Source organism: Macrobrachium rosenbergii, chromosome 12 (assembly GCF_040412425.1).
Source record: "Macrobrachium rosenbergii isolate ZJJX-2024 chromosome 12, ASM4041242v1, whole genome shotgun sequence".
Lineage (NCBI taxonomy): Eukaryota > Metazoa > Arthropoda > Malacostraca > Decapoda > Palaemonidae > Macrobrachium > Macrobrachium rosenbergii.
Window position 1 is genome coordinate 83,813,895 of NC_089752.1, and position 23,866 is coordinate 83,837,760.

At 43.5% G+C, this 23,866-nt stretch overlaps 1 protein-coding gene across 1 annotated transcript in view; it reads left to right on the forward strand.

The window, feature by feature from the left end:
• l(2)37Cg (RNA polymerases I and III subunit AC2 l(2)37Cg) overlaps window positions 1-23,866 on the forward strand; it is a 303,443-nt gene that overhangs the window by 32,685 nt on the left and 246,892 nt on the right. Inside the window, exon 2 of the mRNA XM_067112403.1 lies at window positions 20,998-21,095. Coding sequence (XP_066968504.1) covers window positions 20,998-21,095 — 98 coding nt within the window. The remainder of the gene's footprint in view (window positions 1-20,997; window positions 21,096-23,866) is intronic.

The window sequence follows — 23,866 nt, forward strand, 5'->3', positions numbered from 1 at the left end:
ATTAGCCTAAAACAGTGATGGCCGAATATCAAATGAAAAGGTAGTCTCGGCCACATAAAACAGAAAAAACATATAAGAGAATTATTTTCTGTAAAGTTTATATCTTTTAAGTTATGAATAAGCCTAGAATAGGTTAAGCAAGAACCTTCTGAGAAATCCTCTATTCTTAGCTTAATGTAGATTAAACTAGAATCATTACCCCAAGCTATACAAAACAGTAGTTTGGGTTAGTCAAACAAATTAGTTCATAGCAGTTAGTCTGAATGGCATGACAATTGGAATTAAAAATTTCACTTGGTCATTGCAAAAGGACTAGCAGTGTATAAGTAATACAGCCATGTACAGGTATCAAAACTAACCTAAACCCTAGAAGGGTTAACATAGTTATTTAATTAAATATATTAAAACTGCACAATTGTAATCAAATTAACCTGTAATATGAAAACTATATGAGGAACTACAGAAGTGTCCCTCATTCAAAAACAGTTATACTAACTAGCTTTTGAAAACAACTTGCTTTATATCACTACACGGCCGCCATTAGGCAGGATCCTCAGTTCAATACGCTCCTGGCAGCAAGTTTTAAGGACGAAACAGCTCCTTTTAAGCTGTCTCAGTGGGGCCTAGGGTTCAGTAGGGGTGGGGAAGGGGGAGATTATCTTCCCGGCAGAACTCCGGCAGCAGGTATTTAACCCTTCCTCTGAACAACATTAATGTGTGGGCCAAAACCCATTAACATCAGTCGCCAATACCTCCCAGGTTAACCCTGTGGAGGAAGTAGAGGAATCTTAACATGGAGTTCACATTCTTATTTAAAAAATATGGAGTAAACATTGCCATCGAAATGGCCCTGCTGAACCCAGAAGGCTCAGGGACATAAATTTAAGCTAGCCATGGAAGAAACCTCACAGAAGGAATTCTATTCCTCGTGCAGCTATCATTGCTGAATAGGATCTTTCCCCCAAAAGGAATACTGGGATCCACCTAACTCAGACTGAAATGTCTACTTTTTTGGAAAGGTATAGTAACTTGCCCAGGACCTCTGCCCCTTCATTAACAGGCAGTTAGTTTAGTTGCTGAAGCTCAGATTGCACAAGCTCCCCCAAAAGGGAAACACAGTTTATGGCAAGCTCCCCAAAAGGGATACACAGTTTATGGCAAGCTCCCCTAAAAGGGGTAGCATTTTGCAGCAAGCTCCCCCCAAAAAAGGGATACACAGTGTGCACCATTTGATCAGTTCTGTAAGAAAATTGAGTTTTTTACGAATAGAACTTACCTGGCAGTTATATATATATAGCTTAATCCCTGTCGAACCGGCAGATTTTTCAAAACTCGTGGCAACCGCCGGATGGTAGGTGTTCGATTAGGTGGTTAACAACCCTTACCGGGTGGTACTTGGAATCATTCCCGTTTTCAGTTCCTCAGATCATCTCTGCCGGTTGGACTGACAACATCGTTGCTGGTCCATCATCGGGTTTTTCGCTTGTTTCCCTAGGTCGCTGTGATTGGACTTATAATTGGTGACGTATATTGACCTTTGGATTGGCAATCGCTTTTGTGGCTTGTTTTTTCTGTTTATTCTTTTGATTGTTCTTGGATAAGATATCTGAATTTAAGTATTTTCGAGTGTGTGTGAATGAGGAATGCAAGGTGAGGTTACCGAAAGCTTCGGTGGATCCTCACTCTGTTTGTTTAGGGTGCAGGGGTTTTGAGTGTGCTCTTGATAAAAGATGTAAAGAATGCGAGGGTTTGGATGAAAAGAAATGGATGGAAATGAAACGCTATGTGCGTAAATTAGAAATGGATAAGTTAAGGAGGGCTTCTAAATCTAAATCTAGGTCTGTGAGTGATGTTAGCTTAGACATTTCTTTTAACCCTTCTATTCCTAAATCACCCTTAGAAGTAGAACATTCTCCTGAGGTGGTAGCCCCTGCTCCTTGTACAGGAGCTGTAGCTGCTGTTAATGACCCTCAGTATGCCAGGATGGCTGCTGAGATGCAAGAACTAAAGGATCAGCTTGCAGCTTTGAAGGAAGGTAAGAGTGCAAGTGAAGTTAGTGATAGTGTTTGTGTAAGTGCAGTGGAGGTGGCGACTGATCGACCCTGTCATGCCCCTAGATCTAGACCTCTACCAAGCTCCCAGGACCAAGGGAGAAGGTACATCGACGATCGTAAAGGGGTGAGAGGGACGTATCCTCGGTCAGCCGTCGCCTCAAGCAGTCCTGTTGCTCTTTCCCAGGCTGCTTATGACCGCCACGGAAAAGGCGTGTCGGACGTGCTTGTGTCTTCTCCGAGCCCCTCTCCAAGACGTAGATGGCAGTATGAGGAGTCGAGGCCGACCAAAAGAAGATGGTTGCAGCAAGCGGAACAGCCTCGTTCTCGCTCTCCCCTTTCGTGTGCATGGAGTAGCCCAGAATCTTTTCCTTCCGACGACGACCGGAACGTCGCTCCAGCGAAAAGGTCAAGACCTTTAACGGAATTTTCTCTGCAAGTTGTATGGAGGAAGGAGAGATCTCCTCTTCCTTCAGGTTCCGGAGAACTCTCGAGAGAACCATCTCCTTCTTCCAGCTTGGCTCGACAACCTTCTCCTTCGGAACCGCAAGATGCAGCAGCTGCTGCAAAATCCTTTATGACCGTCATGCAAGGCCAATTGGCTTCACTAGTACAAGCCTTTAGCCATCCTCCCCCCCAGTCGGACAGACGTAAGGACTCCAAGTTGCCAGTGAAGAGATCAAGAAGGGAGACGCCTGCTAAGGTTTCTTCTGTGAGTAAGGGGGAACTGGATTCCTCTCCCTTTCGAGTCCACAGGGGGCGCAGTTCTAGTGAAGGACGAAAGATTCTTCTCTTTTCGCCCAAGCAAAAGCCTCAGGGTTCTTCTCCCGATGCTCGACTCCTCGCCTCTCCGCCCTCTAAGCGACAGGAATTATCTTCCTCTCGCCGGAAGCATTCTTCCTTTGTTCGACACGACGACGACTTCGGTTCTCCAGGAAGGAAAGAACGCTGTGAATTCTCTCGACGCCAGGACGCATCCACCTCTCGACGTCAGGACACATCCAGTTCTCGGCGCCAGGACGCATCCAACGCTCGACGCCAGGATGCATCCAGCTCTCGATACCAGGACGCAACCAGCTCTCGACATCAGGACGCATCAAGTGCTGTTTGTCAGGACGTAACCAGCTCTCGGCGCCAGGACACATACGACGATCGTACGTCCTCCCCTGGCGCAATACAGCAAGAAGAGAAAGAGACGGAGTTGGGAGGAATTCATGACTTAGAAGATGTTTCAGAGGACGAAGATAAACCTTCTAATGCGGCTGATGATTATAAGGTTGTCTCTCGCTCTCTCCTGGAACTATATGGGGAGGAGTTTAAGCCTGCTGCTCCTCGTTCTCCTCAGTCCCAGTTCTGCAGGAAGAAATCGAAGAAGCAGTCAGCGTTTATTAAAATGAAACTGTCCATTTCAGCAAAGAAGGCTCTGACCAGGATTGATAACTGGCTTAAGGAGCGGAGACAAGCAGTTAAGTCCACCTTCTCGTTCCCACCAGCTAGGCTTGCTTCGAAGGCGGGCATGTGGTATGAGACTGGAGAAGCTCTTGGGGTGGGAGTCCCTGCCTCCTCCCAGGGGGACTTCTCTGGCATAGTAGACTCGTCTAGGAGACATGCCCTTAATTCAGCCAAGGTGATGTGGTCGATGACAGAACTAGACCATCTCATTAAAGGAATTTTTAGATCTTTTGAAGTGTTTAGTTTTTTAGACTGGGCTCTTGGAATTCTATCCAAGAAAACAGAAACTATTCAGGCAACAGGAATTGAAGACCTGACCAGTATTATGGCGTGTATGGATAAGGCTCTGAGGGATGGAGCAAATGAGTTGGCTTCACTATTTACTGCAGGTATTTTGAGGAAGAGGGCTTTGTTATGCTCCTTCATGACCAAATCTGCTACAGTCGTACAGAAGGCAGAGCTCCTATACGCCCCCCTCTCGGAGCTTCTATTTCCGGAGTCCCTGGTCAGGGATATTTCCCAGACTCTGTCGCAAAAGGCTACTCAAGATCTGCTTACTCGCTCGGCGAGGAAGTTTCTTTGCAATTCCTTCAGCTGCTAAGAAGGAGGAGAAGAAGGTTCAGCAGCCCTTTCGGGGTAGAGTTCCATCTAGAACGGAATTCAGAGGAAGAAGGCAAGAAACAGGCGGTAGAGCGAACAGAAGGACGTTTAGAACCCGCTCTAGGAATTGAAAAACAAGTCCTCCAGACAGCAGTGGGAGCAAGGCTGTCACACTTTTGGCAGGCCTGGGAAGCAAGAGGGGCGGACACCTGGTCCCTCTCAGTCATCAAGGAAGGGTACAAGATTCCCTTTATGGGAAAACCGCCACTTTCAACAACACCACGAGCCCTAGTGGCTCAGTACTCGAACGCTATGAAACAAGAGGCACTCCTGAATCCAGTAGACCAGATGTTGGAGAAAGGAACGATAGAACCAGTTTTGGAACTAGGATCCCCAGGGTTCTACAATCGCCTGTTTTTAGTGCCCAAGAGCTCGGGTGGATGGAGACCGGTCCTGGATGTCAGCGCATTGAACGGATTTGTAGAAAAGACCAAGTTTACTATGGAGACGACTCAGACGGTGCTGGCAGCAGTCCACCCAGGGGACTGGACGGTATCTCTGGACCTGCAGGACGCTTACTTTCATATCCCCATCCACCCGACCTCAAGGAAGTTTCTAAGGTTTGTAATCCAGGACAAGTGCTTCCAATTCAAAGCCCTTTGTTTCGGCCTCAGCACAGCCCCTCAAGTGTTCACCAGGGTAATGACAAACGTGGCGGGATGGCTTCATCGAGAGGGGATAAGAGTATCCCTATACCTAGACGACTGGTTGATAAGGTCGCAGTCGAAGAACAGGTGTCTGGAGGACTTACGCAAGACGTTTCTGATGGCCCAGGACCTGGGTCTCATCATCAACAAGGAGAAGTCCCAGACCGAGCCGAGTCAGACGATTCTTTATTTGGGGATAGTTCTGGACTCAGCTCGTTTTCGGGCTTCTCCCCTCCCAAGAAAGGCAAACCAAGTGCCTCGAGAAGATTCAGTATTTCCTGGGAGACAGAAGTGCTCGGCGAGGAGTGGATGAGTTTGCTGGGCACCCTCCCCCTCGCTCGAGAAGTTTGTCTCTCTGGGAAGGTTGCATCTCAGACCTCTGCAAACACTTCCTTTCTGGGACAGGAAGAATCAGGAGGACTCATTTTCCTTCCACATTCCAGCAGAGATCAAGAAGCATCTGAGTTGGTGGCTGGATTCGTCAATCTTAGGGGAAGGAATCTCCCTACGCAGGAAGAACCCAGACCTAGTGTTGTTCTCAGACGCTTCGGAGTCAGGATGGGGAGCAACACTCGAGAACAAGGAGGTCTCAGGCTCTTGGGAAGAGGGACAGATCGGATGGCACATCAACAGGAAAGAGTTGATGGCCATTCGGTTAGGATTGAAAGCCTTCAAGGAATCTGTCGCGGGGAGAGTAATAGAAGTGAATTCCGACAGCACCACGGCTCTAGCGTACATCAGGAAGCAAGGAGGGACTCATTCTCTGTCACTTTACGAAACAGCAAGAGAGCTCCTTCTGTGGGCAAAAGACCACGGAGTGGAGCTGTTGACAAGATTCTTGCAGGGGCAGAAGAATGTAAGAGCAGACATGCTCAGCAGGAAAGGGCAAGTTCTGCCCACAGAATGGCCCCTCAATCTTCAAGTTTGCCAGAAGCTGTGGAGATTATGGGGGAGGCCTTCAATAGACCTCTTCGCCTCCAGCCAGAACAAGAGAATCCCCAACTACTGCTCCCTAGTCCCGGACAGAGAAGCAATAGCAGTAGACGCCTTCTTGATGGACTGGACGGGGATAGACGCTTATGCGTTCCCTCCGTTCAAGATTATCAATCTAGTCGTCAAGAAATTCGCCCTCCTCGATTCAGGGAGAATGACCCTGGTAGCTCCTTTTTGGCCAGCAAGAGAATGGTTCACAGAGGTGTTGGAGATGTTGGTGGATTTTCCGAGAAGTCTTCCTCCAAGTCCAAGGCTTCTCAGACAGCCCCACTTCGAGAGGTATCATCAAACCCCCTCGCTCTTCAACTGACTGCATTCAGACTATCGAAAAGCTTGTCAGAGCGAGAGGATTTTCAGCACAAGCTGCGAGAGCTATCGCCAGAGCGAGGAGGGTCTCTTCACAGAGAGTTTACCAATCAAAGTGGAAAACCTTTAGATCTTAGTGTAAGCAGCATAAGGTTTCCTCAACCACTACCTCTGTGAGCCAGATAGCTGATTTTCTCTTGTCCCTCAGGCAAGATTCTAAGCTGGCCGTATCCACCATACGAGGATACAGAAGTTTGCTTTCTACGGTCTTTAGGCACAGAGGCATAGATTTGTCGCAAGATAGAGACTTGAAAGATCTTTTAAAGTCATTTGAAACGACAAAGCAGACTTTGAGACCCCGTCCTGGAATTTGGATGTGGTTTTGAAGTTCTTGTGCAGCAGGAAGTTCGAACCCATCTCTCAAGCAACCCTGAGAGACGTAACGAAGAAAACTCTGTTCCTGTTGGCTCTTGCTACAGCAAAAAGGGTCAGCGAGATTCAGGCGATACAGAAGCAAGTAGGCTTCAATCGTAATGGAGCAGTTTGTGCATTAACCTCGCTAAGAATGAGAACCCATCCAAACCCTGGCCGGGGACGTTTGAGGTTCCTAACCTCACTGATTTAGTGGGCCAAGAGGAGGAGAGACTCCTCTGTCCAGTTAGAGCCCTCAAGGCATATATTTCTAGGACAAAGGACTTAAGAGGTTCATCCAGTTCTTTGTGGTGTTCAGTGAAGGATCATAAAAGCCCCTCTCAAGAATGCGTTATCATTCTTTTTGAGGGAGACGATAAGAGAAGCTCACCTTTTATGTGAAGAGGAGACCTTTGGTTTGTTAAAGGTGAAGGCTCACGAAGTAAGAGCCATTGCAACATCTCTGGCATATCGGAAGAATATGTCAGTTAAGCAAATAATGGATGCCATTTTTTGGAGAAGCGACTCTGTTTTCGCTTCTCATTACCTCAGAGAGGTAAGAGTCGACTATGAGAAGTGTTACACCTTGGGCCCATATGTAGCTACGGCTTCGGTATTGGGTAAAGGAGTTACTACCTGCCCTCAACCTTAACTTTTGTGTGGGATACCTGTAATTGGGTTGGTGTTTTATGGTTGTCTGAGGAAGCTTCCTTGTGGGAACAGCAACCTCAGTCTAGCTAGATAGGTGGATATCTAGTCTACAAGGTTAGGTGGTTAGGTTGAGTAAGGTTACAGGTAATAAAAGGGGGAATAGGTAGTACAGAAGTCTAGTCACATTGTTGGTCTCACCCCGGTTGACAGACTCGATTGAGTTGTTTCAGCATAGCAGGTCTCCACCTGGCTGGCACTCCTAAGGGAAAGCGACTCAAGAGGCAGGAACCTTTGAAGTCAGCTACCTTAGCAGGTAAGGAATCAAGGTGATTACCTACGACTTATAGTTGTTTCCCAACGATGTTGGCTGTCTTTCACCCTCCAAATGTGTGAATCAGCTATATATATATAAAACTGCCAGGTAAGTTCTATTCGTAAAAATGAAGTTTTTATGATAAAACAAAGTTTTATGAATACTTACCTGGCAGTTATATATATATTTAAAGCCCCACCCTCCTCCCCTCAGGAGACAGGTCGTGCAAGAGATGATCTGAGGAACTGAAAACGGGAATGATTCCAAGTACCACCCGGTAAGGGTTGTTAACCACCTAATCGAACACCTACCATTCGGCGGTTGCCGCGAGTTTTGAAAAATCTGCCGGTTCGACAGGGATTAAGCTATATATATAACTGCCAGGTAAGTATTCATAAAACTTTGTTTTATCATAAAAACTTCATTTTATTGACCTGTACCCCCAAAAGGGATACACAGTTTGCAGCAAGCTCCCCCAAAAGGGATACACAGTTTGCAACATTTGATCAGTTCTGTAAGGAAATTGAATTTTTGCTATTGACCTGTACCCCCAAAGGGATACACAGTTTGCAGCAAGCTCCCCCAAAAGGGGTACACAGTTTGCAACATTTGATCAGTTCTGTAAGGAAATTGAATATTTGCTATTGACCTGTACCCCAAAGGGATACACAGTTTGCAGCAAGCTCCCCAAAAGGGGTACACAGTTTTGCGACATTTGATCAGTTCTGTAAGGAAATTGAATTTTTATTATTGACCTGTACCCCCAAAAGGGATACACAGTTTGCAGCAAGCTCCCCCAAAAGGGATACACAGTTTGCGACATTTGATCAGTTCTGTAAGGAAATTGAATTTTTATTATTGACCTGTACCCCCAAAAGGGATACACAGTTTGCAGCAAGCTCCCCCAAAAGGGATACACAGTTTGCGACATCTGATCAGTTCTGTAAGGAAACTGAATTTTTATTGACCTGTACCCATAAAGGGATACACAGTTTGCGGCAAGCTTCCCCAAAAGGGATACACTGTTTGCCGCGAGTTCCCCCAAAAGGGATATACAGTTTGCGCCATTTGGTCAATTCTGTAAGGAAATTGAGTACCATCAAAGAATGGCAATATATAAGGGACATGAAGCATGATTCTGAAAAGCAAAGTCAGTCAGTCAAGTACACACCAGAGTGTAAAAGTACTACATCCTGTAACCGAAAAGTGAGTGTAGATACAAATGCCGCCCAAACAAGGTCTGATTTTAGGATTCCGACTAGAAAGAATAATGGGTCAGTTTGGAATATAGAACTTCAGATCAAAACATAATAGGGGCTCCAATACTCTCCCCTGATGATACTGGTAATCCTTGGTGAGATACCTCAGTGTGCACTTTCTCTCCCAATGGCAAGTAGGTAATTAATGAGAGAAAAACTATGATCGAAGTTGTAAATGTAGAATTTACAAACAGCAGCATTCCTTAATACAGAATGGCACTTCGTACCATCCTCACCTGACTTGGAGAAACCACTAACAGAAATGGTTTTCTTACCTGTGCTTATAGTTTTAAAAACTAATGAAATCACCCTTTACCAGGTCAATGAAAAATGGATCTCTACTGCCTTTTTTGAATTAGACCCAAGTTGTTCACCAAGTAGCCTCATCAGAATTTTATGCTAGGCTCCGACTCCTCAGCATTATAACCTCTACCACCTTGCTGGAAGTTGCCATCCCAGGATAATTTTTGCTGTTGAGGCCAAGTCTTATGAGAACCCAATGGAAAGCACTCTTTGACTTCCTAGAATGGCACGTAAAATTGCGAATGGAAGTATTGGAGAGCTCCATCAAATCACTCTCCAGTGTCACTGTATTGTTACATTCTAACCCCTTCTGTAAGGACCTGTTAGAGGAATCTGTTGTGGCTCAACTCGATGAGCATGCCTACCAACAGAATTTTACAGTGTACGCTCTTCTGGGAAAAGAGGAATTCAAGAAACAAAGAACCCAAAATTTCCCTTTACCCAACCCCAAAAAAGGCTCACTTTGATAAAAAATCATGTAAGCCTTCAGTCACCCCAAAATTTTCCTCAAAAAACAGTTAGGTGGTCAGAAGGGACAAATTCCCTGCAAAGGGACAACAGCAACTTCAAGGCCATCCTTTTTCACAAGGTCCAAAAACCATCCCATAGGGGGAAAAAGGGAAAAGCAACACCTGGAATGTCTATCAAAGGTGAAGGCAGAGGAGGAGGCAGATACCAAGAGGAATTATATTGGTTGGGGGTCAGCTTCGATGACATCACAGACAATGGAAGTTTTCCCTGTGGGGGGACAGAAACTTGCCTATATGTGCCACCAAGTATGTCTCTTCAGTGTCCTCAAAAGGGACTCATCCAAAAGAAGAGTGATCTTCAACCAATCGACATTGAATCAGCACATTGTTGGCCGAAAGTTTTTGATGATTACCGTTGTCTAAGTACATTGAATCATTTCATAAAAGGGGCTCGGGCAGTTTCTGTGGATCTGAAAGATGCACACTGGTACATCCCTATAGCCGTTCCCTTCCTAAGGTCCGAATAAGAAAAGATACGTAGAGATTCAAAGTCATGTCCTTTCGGCTAAACATTGCCTAAAGAATATTTGTCAAACTAGCAACGGTATTCATTCGAGAACCCAAACAAAAAGAGTGCTTGAAAAACCTAAGAGCAATGGTCAACAGACTAAAGTACAGTCAAAAGGTTTTATTATAAATTTGAAAACATCCTGCCTCATGCCCAGCAGACGCTTTCAGTGGCTGGGACTGTGTTGGGAACTCTTCACGGCCTGTTGTCTCTCCCCATCATACTCAAAACAGAATAAGGCAAGTCCTCAAAAGGTTCCTTGCACAGCCCAGAGTTTCCAGATGGCAATCAGAACGCATGATGGGCCTGCTGCAGTTCTCGTCAGTAATAGATCCAATACATAAATTGCAACTAAAAGTGTGAACAAATTCTGGCTATCGCATGCAACAAAAAAGATGCGAGACAGACCTCATCAAGGGATAAAAAGAGTTGGGGAGATACTTCGGCCTTAAATTTGGAAGGAATCTCTGGTGAAACAGGTCACCCTGACTCCTCCATCTGTATGAGTGACAAACTCACAGATGCCTCGTTGACAGGTTGGGAGGACATTGGGAAGATTGTCAGGTGGCAGGGAGGTGATCAGCTACTCAGGAATTGTTATATCAAGTTCTTGGAGCCGATGGCTGTCTTTTTGTCTCTCAAAAAACTCAAACCTCCAGAAGAGAGAGAACATAACCACAATATCCTACGTCAAGAGGTCTGGATCACATTCACCTCGTCTCAATATGGTAATGTTAGCCATCCTTCGGATGGCGCAAGCAAGGAATTGGCACATGTCTGCAGTTCACCTCACAGACTCTCTATCAAGGAAAACGACAGCCTCGACAGAGTGGATGTTGGACAACCACTCTTTTCAAATAATAGCCAACATGCTTCCACAACCGGAAGTGGACCTGTTTGCCACATACTAGAATCACAAACTCCTGATGTATGTCTCCAAACCTGGACAGTCAAGCAACAGCAAGAGATGCCTTCCTTAAGACTGGAACAAAGGAAGGACAAAAATTTTTTCTCCATTGTCCCAGATTTCAAAGGTTTTGAGCAAACATCCTAGCACAAAAGGGCGGATGCGCTTCTAACCTTCATAGGAATAGTGTACTTAATAGCCCCAAATTGGACAATCAGGCATTGGTTCCTATTACCTCAACAACTGACAAAGAGATCAATTCTACTGTCGTCCGCTGTTCTATCCCAGATAGTAGGATGGAAAGTCTCTCCTATCTAAGCCGAGACCTTCACGTATAGATTTTTTAAAAATATCTATCGTAATAATTACTCTCTCAACATTGCTAGGTACTAGTGCAAAAATTATGGACTTCTATCCAGCATTACCATTCCATATGGAAGATATGGTTAGATTATATTCATACTGAGAGCCCATTTGAGATTTCTATATAGAAACTATATTTTTCTTATATACCCTTTTGAAGACAGATGCCTTGTGGTTACAACATTCATGACATACAAGGCTGCATTAATGGAACCCTTGCTTTAAGGATTCGGGATTGACTCCAGTATAGAAGTTGTCACTTCCCTTCCGCAGTCTTTTGCTCTACAAAGGCCCACTCCCGAAAGGCTTCCAATTTCTTGGTCCCTGGAGAAGGTGCTTAGACTTCTATCAGCCCCTCAGTTCAGTGGACCCAATACAACCACAACGCACAGGCTATAAAAGGTGATCTTGATTACATTAGCATCAGGAGCTCTTTCAGTATTAGTGAACTGGGCTCTCTTAGATGGGGACGATGCATCATGCAAATAGCTGACCATCAATTATTATTGTCCCCTGGCCCATCATTCCTGGCCAAGAATATGAATCGCATAAAAAGGAAATCCATTCTTATAAGAAAATTCAATTTAGCAGACAGGACAGTACGCCCAGTTCAAGCGCTTAAGGTTCACCTAGAAGTCACGGCAAACACCCCAGAAAGTCCTATTTTCCTGCACCCTAGCACATAAACCAACCACTCTCCCTACAAAGACTGAGAATGTTTGTAGTGTTTTCTCATTAAAAAGGGAAATCCACACACTTTCCATAGGTCACATGATGTTAGAAAAGCAAGTACACCTTTGGCCTTCTTCAGAAATGTCTCTTTCAAAGAAGTCTCCAGATGTATAGGGTGGTCATCAGTTAAATCATTGCCACATGTTCGAACAAATTCGACTACACTGTGTATCAGTAGGTGGCATAGTTAGTCTTAACCCCTAGGTGCTGTGGCAGAAAACCAGGGGTCATATTGACGGTGAATGTGCTAACTTATCGCTGGGAGATGGGTGACAGTACTACAACAAAACCCAGCATGCTTAGGTAAGCCACTGTAGAACTACATCCTAAAACATAAGTTCGTGCATAGTTTCTTGTTCCTTGGTATCAAAACCTGAAAAGTATTTGGAATAAAGAATGAGACTTGAACTCTGTGGCTTGACCTTGGACTGGAAATGTTATTTCCTTTGGGGTGTTGGTATTAAAAAGCGAGAGCTTAAGCCTTTTTTCGTCACCTGTCAATTTCTTTTGTAAAGCTCCTTTGAGGACGAAACAGTGACTACCCTATCAAAAAACAGGTTTTGACTTAGGAAAAACTTATTTTTGGTAGTCACTGTTGAGTCCTCAAAACCCTCCCACTTCCCTGACGAAAAGGCATGGGATTTGGGCAAAGGGATCAACCTGCATTGACCAACAGAGAGTAATGGCTCCTTGGTCTTTTAACGGCCTGGTTGTAAACAAGAGGGCGGATGCGCATGCACAATAGTCACTTCTCTTTCTTGCAGGTTAATTGACTTTGGAAAAACTGGGTTCAGCTTTGCTGAAGATAAGGGAAAGTGCCCTCTTATCTTTAAGTCCATTATATACTCCATCATGTGTTATAATGTTAATCATTACGACACAATACCTGGCCAAAAGACCAACTAAATTAGAAGAGAATTCTTTGATATTAGTTTGGTCACCATGGAGCTCTGGTAGACCATGGAAGGTAACTCCTTTGAGGACTCAACAGCAACTACCAAAAATAGGTTTTTCCTATGTCAAAACCTGTTTTTTTCTAGCTTTATGACTAAATTAACAGAAACTAGAGATAAGAATAGTAGTAATAGTGCTGTAGATACTAATTGTTCTTTTTCAGCCCCCCTGCCTGTTCCAGAACCAGCCCTAACGGGTGCTGGGCGTCATGGAGAACTGCAAACCTCGAAGGAGAGATCTGCCGGCCCCCCCGGTGCAGAGCAGGCAGTGTTGGCAGCAGATTTCCCCCTTCCCTCTAAAACCGTAAGTTCTAAGGTGGGTTTAGAATTAGGAATCACTCAGAAGGGTGGGAATTCTAATTTAGGAAGTATTCAGGAAAAGTAGTTGAACGTGGTCTTCTTTGGGTTCAAGTTTGGTTGGGGTCTCTATTGTTTAGGTCTCTCATTTAGATCAATCGTTGGTCTTGTTTCCTGCTTCGTGCTCTGTGCAACAAAGGTTTCCAGATCCGTGGAGGGTCTTTCAGATTTGGTTTCTGATGTATCTGGTTCTGAATTTTTGTTTTCCTTGAATACTCCTTCTTCGAAGGTTCCTTTTCCTTTGGGGATTTTAAAATTTCTTTCGTCTTGCGATGGTGGTAATTCTGGCGATCGAGTTTTTCCAATATTCATGATCATGTCTTAAAGAATTTTCTGATGTGATAGTGTCTATCAAGATTATCAGGAGCAGGGGGAACAGAACCAGTCTATTTTCTTCAAAATCTATGGCCTCTTCGGCCGCTACGGAATTTTCCCATTTTTCCCCTTTTTCTTCTAAGCCTTCTTCCATTGCCCTTCTCAATCTTCTTTTCGGTCCGCTCTTTGGACATCCTGTTTTCTTGGCTTTTAACTCAGCAGAGCAAGGCTTTCTTGCTTCAACCCTGTATATTAGAGCTTCAGCGGCCCCCTCTCTCTCTTCGTGGTTAAGGGAAGGGGTACCTTTTACGGACCCATCGTCTTTATCACCTTTTGCAAATCCGGTAGTTTCTCAGGCATCCGGTCTAGTTGCTTCTCAGGTGTTTGCGGAGGCATCAGCAACTCCTTATTTCATTCTTTACGGGTTCCTAACAGTAATGTATCCTCCGCGATTCTTGCGGATGCTACGGCAGTCGGCGATTCGCCTGCGCCAGCGTTCAGTGTATCAGCACCGATAGTTTCCTAACTGTAATGTATCCTCCACGATTCTTGCGGATGCTACGGCAGTCGGCGATTCGCCTGCGCCAGCATTCAGTGTATCAGTACCGATAGTTTCAGCAGCCTTTCCATTCTCCAGGATAGTTGGTAACTGCCTTCTTCTGTTACCTTCGGTTCGGTACCTCATAACTTCCCCTTCAATACTCCTTTGAGTTCGGTCTGGTTGGGACCTTCTCCATCTGTCCAACGTCGGCGTTGGGTGCTCCGGTGGTTACTCCGAGTGTGGCTTCTTCCTTCTTCCCTCCTTTGGCTTCTTCTTTCTCAACTTTCCGGCAGGTTTTCTCTGTCTCTCCGTCTAGGCATCCATGTTGGTTCAGGGTTGATTCCGGGTCTTCAGTTCCAGATTCCCATTCTCATGCGGTTTTGATACATCCGGATTTGAGTGGTTCAGGTGTTGCGGCATCTTCGCTCTCAGGAGTGGGCGTGATCCGCCCAGGTGTTGCGTCATCCCCGTTGGGTGGTGCGGGGTTTGCGCAACCTACTTTGGTGCCTCCAGTACGTTCGTGATTGATACATCAGGTGTCTGTCTCACCCACCCAGGTGTAGCAAGTTCTGGGTTTTCAAGTTCGGCGTTTGCTAGAGATCAGCCTGCCTCTTTCCTGTTCCGGCTCGGTCGGACCAGTCCGACAATCCTCCGGCTCAGTCGGACCAGTCCGACAATCCTCCGGCTCGGTCGAACAAGTCGGGCAAGGATTGTTCATTTGAAGAAGAGGATCCGGTACCAGATATTAGTTCTCCTTCAGCCAATGAGAATGAGTATAAGCGGATGGTAGACTTCATCCTCACTTATCCCCAATCCAAGATTCCGGAGGAGCCTACACTACCGAAGCAACGATGTTCGAGTCGCCATATGCAACAGAACTGGTAGTTGCTCAAACAAGATGATACTCCCTCTGGTCCAGTACTGCCTGACACCTCATCACTTCAGTGTCAATAAGGCTGGCATACCAGGTTAACATGTCGCCTGACTGTACAACGTCCTTTGGCAGAAGAGGAGGGGCTTCTTTTGAAGCTTCCACCTCACTGTCCGGACTTTTGGAGAGGGTTCTGTTGAGGGCGTCTTTTGCGCTCTGCAACAGTCTTCTAGGGAGGAGGATATCTCCTCCATGGTCTATTTCGTGTAGCCATCGTCAGCAGTAGCGTCACAGAAAGCTATGATTAGTGTGGCTGCTCTGGGTTCAAGGGATGTGGCCAGTATAACGAACTTGTTGCTTCTAGCTCATGTCTCCAGTGTCGGCAATTATGCATCGTTGAAGGTACAAAATGTGGAAGTAGAGGGTTCCTGTCTAACAGGGAACAGCCGGTACCCACTTGAATAAGTCTCTCTCTCTCTCTCTCTCTCTCTCATTCCAGGGTCTTGTGTCTCCACATGCTTTCTTCAGGTTGTCTCAGGAATCGCTGGGACTTCCACATCGGGAATAATCTGGAACGATTCTCGCTTGTCAGATTGTCTGTGACAGCCAGAAGAAGCGCATCTGACATCCGGAAGGTCTATAGTCTCCCCTCTTCCCGACGTTCATTTGTACTCAGATGCCTCATATCAAGGTTGGGGAGCAACCTTGGAGGGACCCAGGCTTCGGGCCTCTGGAGGGATCGGGAACAAGAGGAGTCATAACCTTTGGGAACCTCAGGGCTGTAAAGGAAGCCCTCAGGTGTTTCTCAGTCCTAGTGTGCAACACAGTAGTGGGTCTGCTTTGCGACATCGTAACTGCCGTGTCGTAAATGAGAACTCGGGGGGAACAAGATCATTAGAACTTAGAAGTGTATACTTTCTGCCATTGGGTCTCATTCATCAGGTAATCAGGAATTGCGGTAGTGTCAAGACGTCTATGACTCTAGCTCCTTGCTGGCTCTAACACCCTCGGTTCCTGGAATTCCTAAGGCTCCTTACGGAAGTTCCAATGTTCCGCCTCATGCGGAAGATCTTTTAGACAACCGCATTTCCACCATTATCATCCAAACTCTTGTGTGATGAACCTAGTTGCGGGCGACTGCCGAGCAAACAGCTAGACAGTCCAAACACTAAAGCTATGTCTAGACAGTGTTTCTTTCAGTTTGAGAAGTCAACCTGTAAGCTTTACCAGGTCAACTTGACATGGGGAAGTCTGTGTCGTAAGGAAGGTCATTCCATCTTTAGGCCTGCCATAACGGAAATAGCGGGTTTTCTTTTATTCCTTCAGAAAGTCAAGATTCTTCCATTTTTGGCTATTGCTGGCTACTGTTCAGCACTTTGCAGTACATTTTTCTATCTTCCCAAAAATTTCTAGTAGTAAGATCTTCTTTGACTTGTTACGTTCCCTCGGGCTCCCTCGTGAGATTTGTCAGAAGTTCTAATGTTAAGATAATTGGTTAGGTGTTTTATTTCTTTCTTTCGGCTTTAGCTGCAGATAAAAAAAATGGGCGAGCTTCAGGAAGTTTCCTAGGCTGGTTTCCTAGGCGGGAAGTGATAAGTATTTCTCTTCTTCTGGAAGTCATCGCCGAGGCTAACACTCTGCTTTGTTCGTTTAAGGTTCTTTATCTGCAAGTGTTCGGTTCCGGCATGAGCGGAGATGTCTTTATGTCTGATGCGAATATTTATCAAAGGTTGATAAACTCCATCCGCTTCTGTGTACACTTCTTGTCTCACCGTGGAGTCCTTCCCGTCCGCTCTCAAGGATGCGATTAGTTACTTTTGGAGAAAGGATTCCTGGTTCCTGGTTCATAAGCGCTCACTACACGAACACAGTTGCGGGCACACTTCACGATTCTCATGTGGTGCGAGGTTTATGCCCTTGAACGCAATTTAATTTGATGTCACATTATATTTAGTATTTAACAGTTTTTTTCATTACCGCACAGTATTCTGAGTATGTCCACTTCATCTTCCTTTCTAAGGAATGGTTCAGAGTCTTCTATTCTGGAGCTAGTTTACTTGCAAGTCCGTCTTTGTTTTCTTCCTTTACTTAAGAGACGTTCAATTCGCCCCACCGCGTATAGTGGCGAATTCTCCTATCTAGGGTGCGTTCAATTAGCTGAGGTGGTATTCTCTTAGTGCGAAGATTGGAAGGTTATTCACCTAGTCCACGTTTAACAGCGAAGTCTATTATCTAGGGTGCGCTCATTTAGCTAAGCTAGTATTCACGTAGTGCGGTGATTATTAGGTTAACCAGATAGAGAAATTCCTTCTAGGCTTTAGAATCTTAAGCAACAGTGATAGTATAATCACATGAACTTAAGTTTAGTACATCTTAAGTATCCTAATCTTTGATAGTTTCCCTATGAGAGTCCAAAGGGGTGCTCTCGTTGGCTAGCCTAGGTTGTTTCGTCGGCGCTGGGATACTTCTGCACTCGTCGGCCTTTGCTGCAACCTGCAGGGCGGAGGGTCATCGGCTCGGCACACTGCCTCATCCCTCCTTAATAGGTAGGCTCTGAATAGTCACTTGGGAGATGCGTTGTTCTCCTTTTTACATGAAAGTTATTCTCTTAGTCCGTGTGTAGCCGCTAATCCTTCTATCGTGGGTGCATTCATTTAGCTAAGGGGGTACTCTCTTAGTGCGGAGGTTCTTAAAGGCGGCCACTTGGAAGTCGGAGTGGGTTTTCATGACTTTCTACCTAAAAGACGTTCAGTTTTCTTCAAAGAAGAATTTCTCGCTTGGTCCCTTTGCGACGACCAACTCGATCTTATAATTACATAGTAATGTTAAGGGTGGGGGGGACTCTAGAGAATGAATGTAGTCTGAGGAAATTTGGATTCTCTGTTAGTCGGGGTTCATAGTGAGAATATTAGGTTTGACGTCAGTACTGTGAAGATAGGCAGATCCAGTGGACAGGTTTGGTTTCTCAATCTCTTCTGCGCAGACATCAGCGGCAACGGACGGCGAAGAACTCGAAGATCCTGCACACTCAGCTTCTCCTCCATACATGAGAGGCTACAATAGCCACATTGGGGGTTCATCGTACCCCTCCATACATGAGAGTGCTTTGATTAGCCACATGGGAGGTTCATCGTTCTCCACTAATCATGGGAGGCTGTGATTAGCCACATGGTAGGTTGGTTTTTATTTTTTGCTACTCTCTATCTATGAGGATGTTTGAATACCACATGAGAGGTAGCTCGACTCAGACCCTCCATAAATGAGAGTGCTTTGATTAGCCACATGGAAGGTTCATCGTTCTCCACTAATCATGGGAGGCTGTGATTAGCCACATGGTAGGTTGGTTTTTATTTTGCTACTCTATCCATGAGGAGGTTTGAATACCACATGAGAGGTAGCTCGACTCAGACTACCTAGACATGAGACTGACATTGGGGTACTCTCTCTACAGACATTCTCACCTGCCAAGTGGGATAGCCAGGTGAGGATACATTCATTTATACAGAGTAGGCGAATAATGAGTTACCTGCTTTCCCTGTTGGCAGGTCGGGCTGATTTAGATTGATCCCACCTCCACTAAATTTTGTTAATCGGGCTAATTCAGGTGTTCAGGGAGTGTATTGCAATATGAAAATTTCATAATAAAACTAATATTGTAATACTTACCTGAACACCTGAATGATTCCCACCCTCCTCCCCACTTCAATTTGAATAGTGGATAATGCAATTGGGGATCTCAGCCTCACTCGGCCGGGACTTGCAGCAGTGTTGCCAACGGTACTTCAGGTAACTCATTTGACAAGATTTTCCTGTAAGCGTTGGTAACGCTGACAGTTTATTACCCACTTAGTGGGTAAAAGCTATGGGGATGTAGTTCGGGCTGGTAGGTGACCAGGGCTAATTCAGGTGTTCAGGTAAGTATTACAATATTAGTTTTATTATGAAAACTTCATTTTTGCAAATTACATTGGATCTACCCGATGATTACTGAAAGTCCACATCAATTCCCATAGAGGTGTCTGGTATCACACTGGCTGCATTTTAAAATCAAAAGAATTTTTGGCCATAAGGAACCATTCAAACTCCTTTAAAACTGACGTTATATACAATACTGTAATTTCAAAATACTCTGTCAAACTACCTATTGCCTTTCGCTCATTCTTTTAGAATCTCTCTACATCAAGAAACTGTCGCCTTCCTTAACAACCAAACTACTGCCACACCATTACATATTGCCTAACTGCGTATTACTGTGAAGTCATGGCACCAGGAGAAAACTATCAAACTGCTGTGTGGCGCTTAACGTGTTAAGAGGACTCGACATATCAGGCATGAATGTCAACGACTCTTTGTTAGTACCGGCTTGACCGAGAAAGAGGTGTCCAAGAATATGATCTCCTTCTGGTTTTGTGAGATGAGCAAGCTGGCATACTCTTTGTCAGATGAGGTAGATGGGAGTACGATCCGGGCAAGAGCTCATGAGATTAGGGCCATCAGCCCATCCCTCGCATTCCGAAAGAACCTGTTGGTTCTACAGGTATTACTGTGGTCCTGCCAGACCACAGTCATGTCTTTTTACATTCAGGACATTTCCCACTGGTCCTTGGACACGTTTTCCTTGGGTCCTGTGGTAGTTCAACAAGTTGTGTAGCTCACCCGGCTCCCATAGAGGGACAAGTAGCATCTCGCCTAAGGTAAACAGTAAGCGAGAGAGAATATGTATGAGTGATTGGTTTCTTCCCTTTTCTTTTTGACCTTTCTCTCTCTCTTAGTGCAGAGGCAGGTAGCAAGCTGTCACATGCTGGATAGGCATTTCATGTAGGTGAGTCTAGATACAGGAAGTCCATGCTTATCGGAGGTGTCAGTTAACGGCTTTCCAGTTTTATATCACTTGAGTGACTTTTCGGCATCAGAAAGTGGTTTATCGGCATTGGTAAGTGGTTAACAGGGTCAGTAAGTGCTTTATCAGCACTGATAAGCAATTAACACCGGCAATAAGTCATTTATTGGTACTTACAGTGTCATAAACGCCATTTATTAACATAAAATTATCAGCAATTTTCGGTTAGTGGTGCTCAGCTGGGAACGGAACCCCCGCCGTTAACCAGGGGACTGCCTGCAGCAGAGTATCCTGTCTTCTATCTTTTGTGGAATGTTAGATGCAGGTCCCCCCCTCCCCCTCCAGCAAGGGGTGAGAGGGGTTGACAATAAAACAACCTGTTGGTTTTTATTAGCACTTTTATTATCTCCAACACTATAGGTTCATCCAAGCCTTTTTTTAAATAATGACACAAACTCATTAATTCATGCCTAAAAGTCTGGCAGTTGAACATCCCATATGTTCAACATGCTATAGGTAAGGGTTTCCTTCCTCAGCTCTTTGTGACCAGGAAGAGATTCCCGGGTGGGTAGAACTTCAGTCGGTTCAGAGATTAAACCAGACTGGGTAAGTCTCCTATGTAAAGACCAAAGGTTTATATTTGTGTATGAACAAATAGCAAATTTTAAAATTAAGATGTATTTTTCTTAGCATATAAACCTGAAGATCTTTACATTTATGACCCACTTCAACCACCCCTCATTCTGGTACCTGGGCCAAAAGGCGAAGTGGAGTGCAGACTGATGAGTGGGCGGGCTTCCCCCCCCCCTACTGTTGATAGTTAACAACCTTATTTGAAAGTTAAACGACTGCTCCAGCTCGCATTCGCAAGTTAAATCCTATGTAAAGACCTTCAGGTTTATATGTCAGGAAAATACAGATTACTTTAAAATTTGCTATTTTATTTGCTTACATAATGTTGCATACCAAAGTTAAGACTTTCAAATGAAATTTTTAAGAAAAGTTAATACAATGTAACCACACTTCCATTTCAGGTGACTGGTCCAGGACAGGATGACTTTTGTCGAACATTTGTCATCAATGGTGAAGATCACACTTTAGGAAACATATTGAAGCATGTTATTATGCAAAAGTAAGCCACTTGATCAGATAGTTTTGTTGTTTGCCTTTTGTTGTAATTTTATTTATATAAGGGAATGAAATATGTCAGAAATAATACAGTTTGGGTATTTATGGTACTGATATTTCTATGAATCTTGCCTAACATTCATATAGCTGTAAGTTTCTGAGCTGCAGCTCATTGAACAGTTGAGAAAAAGAAATGGAAATAAGGGGGCTGTTACAGGATTGCCAACCTTTCTCACTTCTGTTTACCCTCCCTCTGATAGGTAAATGGTAAAGCAACTCCATTTTCCATGCTTCAATTTTCTGCTACTGTGGTGTTAACATCGCTGTTACAGTAGTGCACTGTGGTTGTTGAAAATAGTTTATTTTTCTGTGCAGGACAACTGGTATAGTTCAAATTTTTGTTGTTTGTAGGGTGTTGTCTTTTTATAATAAGAATTCCTGAGGCTAGATATTTCAGGGATAATCAGTTGAGGAGCCATTTGTCTGTTACTAAGCATGATGGTCACACATATTTGACTTGTATCAGCAAAGCGAGTGATCGGCCTGTTAACCCTTAAACGCCGACTGGACGTATTGTACGTTAACTAAAATTGTCTGTTGGGTGCCGAGTGGACGTACCGTACGTCGACTACAAAAAATTTCAACCTTCGGTCAACTTTGACTCGACCGAAATGGTTGAAAAACGCAATTGTAAGCTAAAACTCTTACATTCTAGTACTGTAATATTCAATCATTTACCTTCATTTTGCAACAAATTGGAAGTCTTTAGCACAATATTTCGATTTATGGTGAATTTTTGTAAAAAACTTTTTCCTTAAGTCCGCAGGGTAACTCGGCCGAAAATTTCAGAAATTCTTTCGTCATTTTGTCGTAATTTTTGCACCATTTTATATTAGCAGTTACATAAAGTTTTATATATGAAGATGTGCAAAATTTCATGTAAAATACAACAAAAAGCAACCCATGGATGTAGCTTATATCAGTTTTGAAATATTTTCATATAAATCACGATAAGTGCCAAAATTTCAACCTTCGGTCAACTTTGACTTGACCGAAATGGTAAAAAAATGCAATTGTAAGCTAAAACTCTTACATTCTAGTAATATTCAATCATTTACCTTCATTTGGCAACAAATTGGAAGTCTCTAGTGCAATATTTCGATTTTGGTGAATTTTTGAAAAAAGCTTTTTCCTTACGTCCGCGCCAGAAATTCTTTCGTCATGTTGTCGTAATGTTTGCACCGTTTTATATTAGTCGTTACATAAAGTTTTATATATGAAAATGTGCGCAATTTCATGTAGAATACAACAGAAAATAACTCATGGTTGTAGCTTTTATCAGTTTTGAAATATTTTCATATAAATCACGATAAGTGCCAAAATTTCAACCTTTGGTCAACTTTAACTTGACCAAAATGGTCGAAAAATGCAATTATAAGCTAAAACTCTTACATTCTAGTAATATTCAGTCATGTACCTTCATTTCGCAACAAACTGGAAGTCTCTGGCACAATATTTCGATTTATGGTAAATTTAAAAAAAAAAAACTTTTTCCTTACGTCTGCGTGTGGTAACTCGGCCGAACATCTCAGAAATTCTTTCGTCACGTTGTCGTAATGTTTGCACCATTTTACATTAGTCGTTACATAAACTTTTATATATGAAAATGTGTGCAATTTCATGTAGAATACAACAGAAAATAACTCGTGGTTGTAGCTTTTATCAGTTTTGAAATATTTTCATATAAATCACGATAATTGCCAAAATTTCAAACTTCGGTCAAATTTAACTCGACTGAAATGGTCGAAAAACGCAATTGTAAGCTAAAACTCTTACATTCTAGTAATATTCAATCATTTACCTTTATTTTGCAATAAATTGGAAGTCTCTAGCACAATATTTCGATTTATGGTGAATTTTTGAAAAAAACTTTTTCCTTACGTCCGCGCGGTAACTCTGCTGAACATCTCAGAAATTCTTTCGTCACATTGTCGTAATATTTGCACCATTTTATATTAGTCATTACATAAGGTTTATATACAGAAATGTGCGCAATTTCATGTAGAATACAACAAAAAATAACTCATGGTTGTAGCTTTTATCAGTTTTGAAATATTTTCATATAAATCACGATAAATAGAAAAAATTCTACCTTCAGTCAACTTTAACTCGACCGAAATGGTCGAAAACTGCAATTGTAAGCTAAAACACTTACAGTCTAGTAATATTCAATCGAATTACCTTCATTTTTCAACAAACTGGAAGTCTCTAGCACAATATTTCGATTTATGGTGAATTTTTGAAAAAACTTTTTTTTACGTCCACGCATTACGAATTTATGCATCATTTTGTGATAATATTTTCTCTGTGTTGATTTGATTGTTTTACAATTTGTTATATACCAAAATCATCGCAATTTAGTGTACAATACAAAGAAAAAAAATAACTCATTAGCTTTAACCGTTTTGCTCATAGCGCGATTTGTATACAATTATATATGAAATTTTTTTTGCTGCTGTCATATATTTCAATATTTATATATGATAATGATATTTTTTTTCATTTCTGATGGTTGCATACTAAACTTCAGGCAATGACAAAAAAGGAGCCAAAAATGAACTCTTAATGTTAAAAACTATGCGTGCTGTGATTTTTTGAAAAATCTTTTTTCCACTTCGGCGCTAACTCCTGAACAGTGCCGGCATACGACAGACACTTTTGTAAATAGAGGCTCGCCGTTTAAGGGTCAATGATAAGAAACTGATATTATGCACA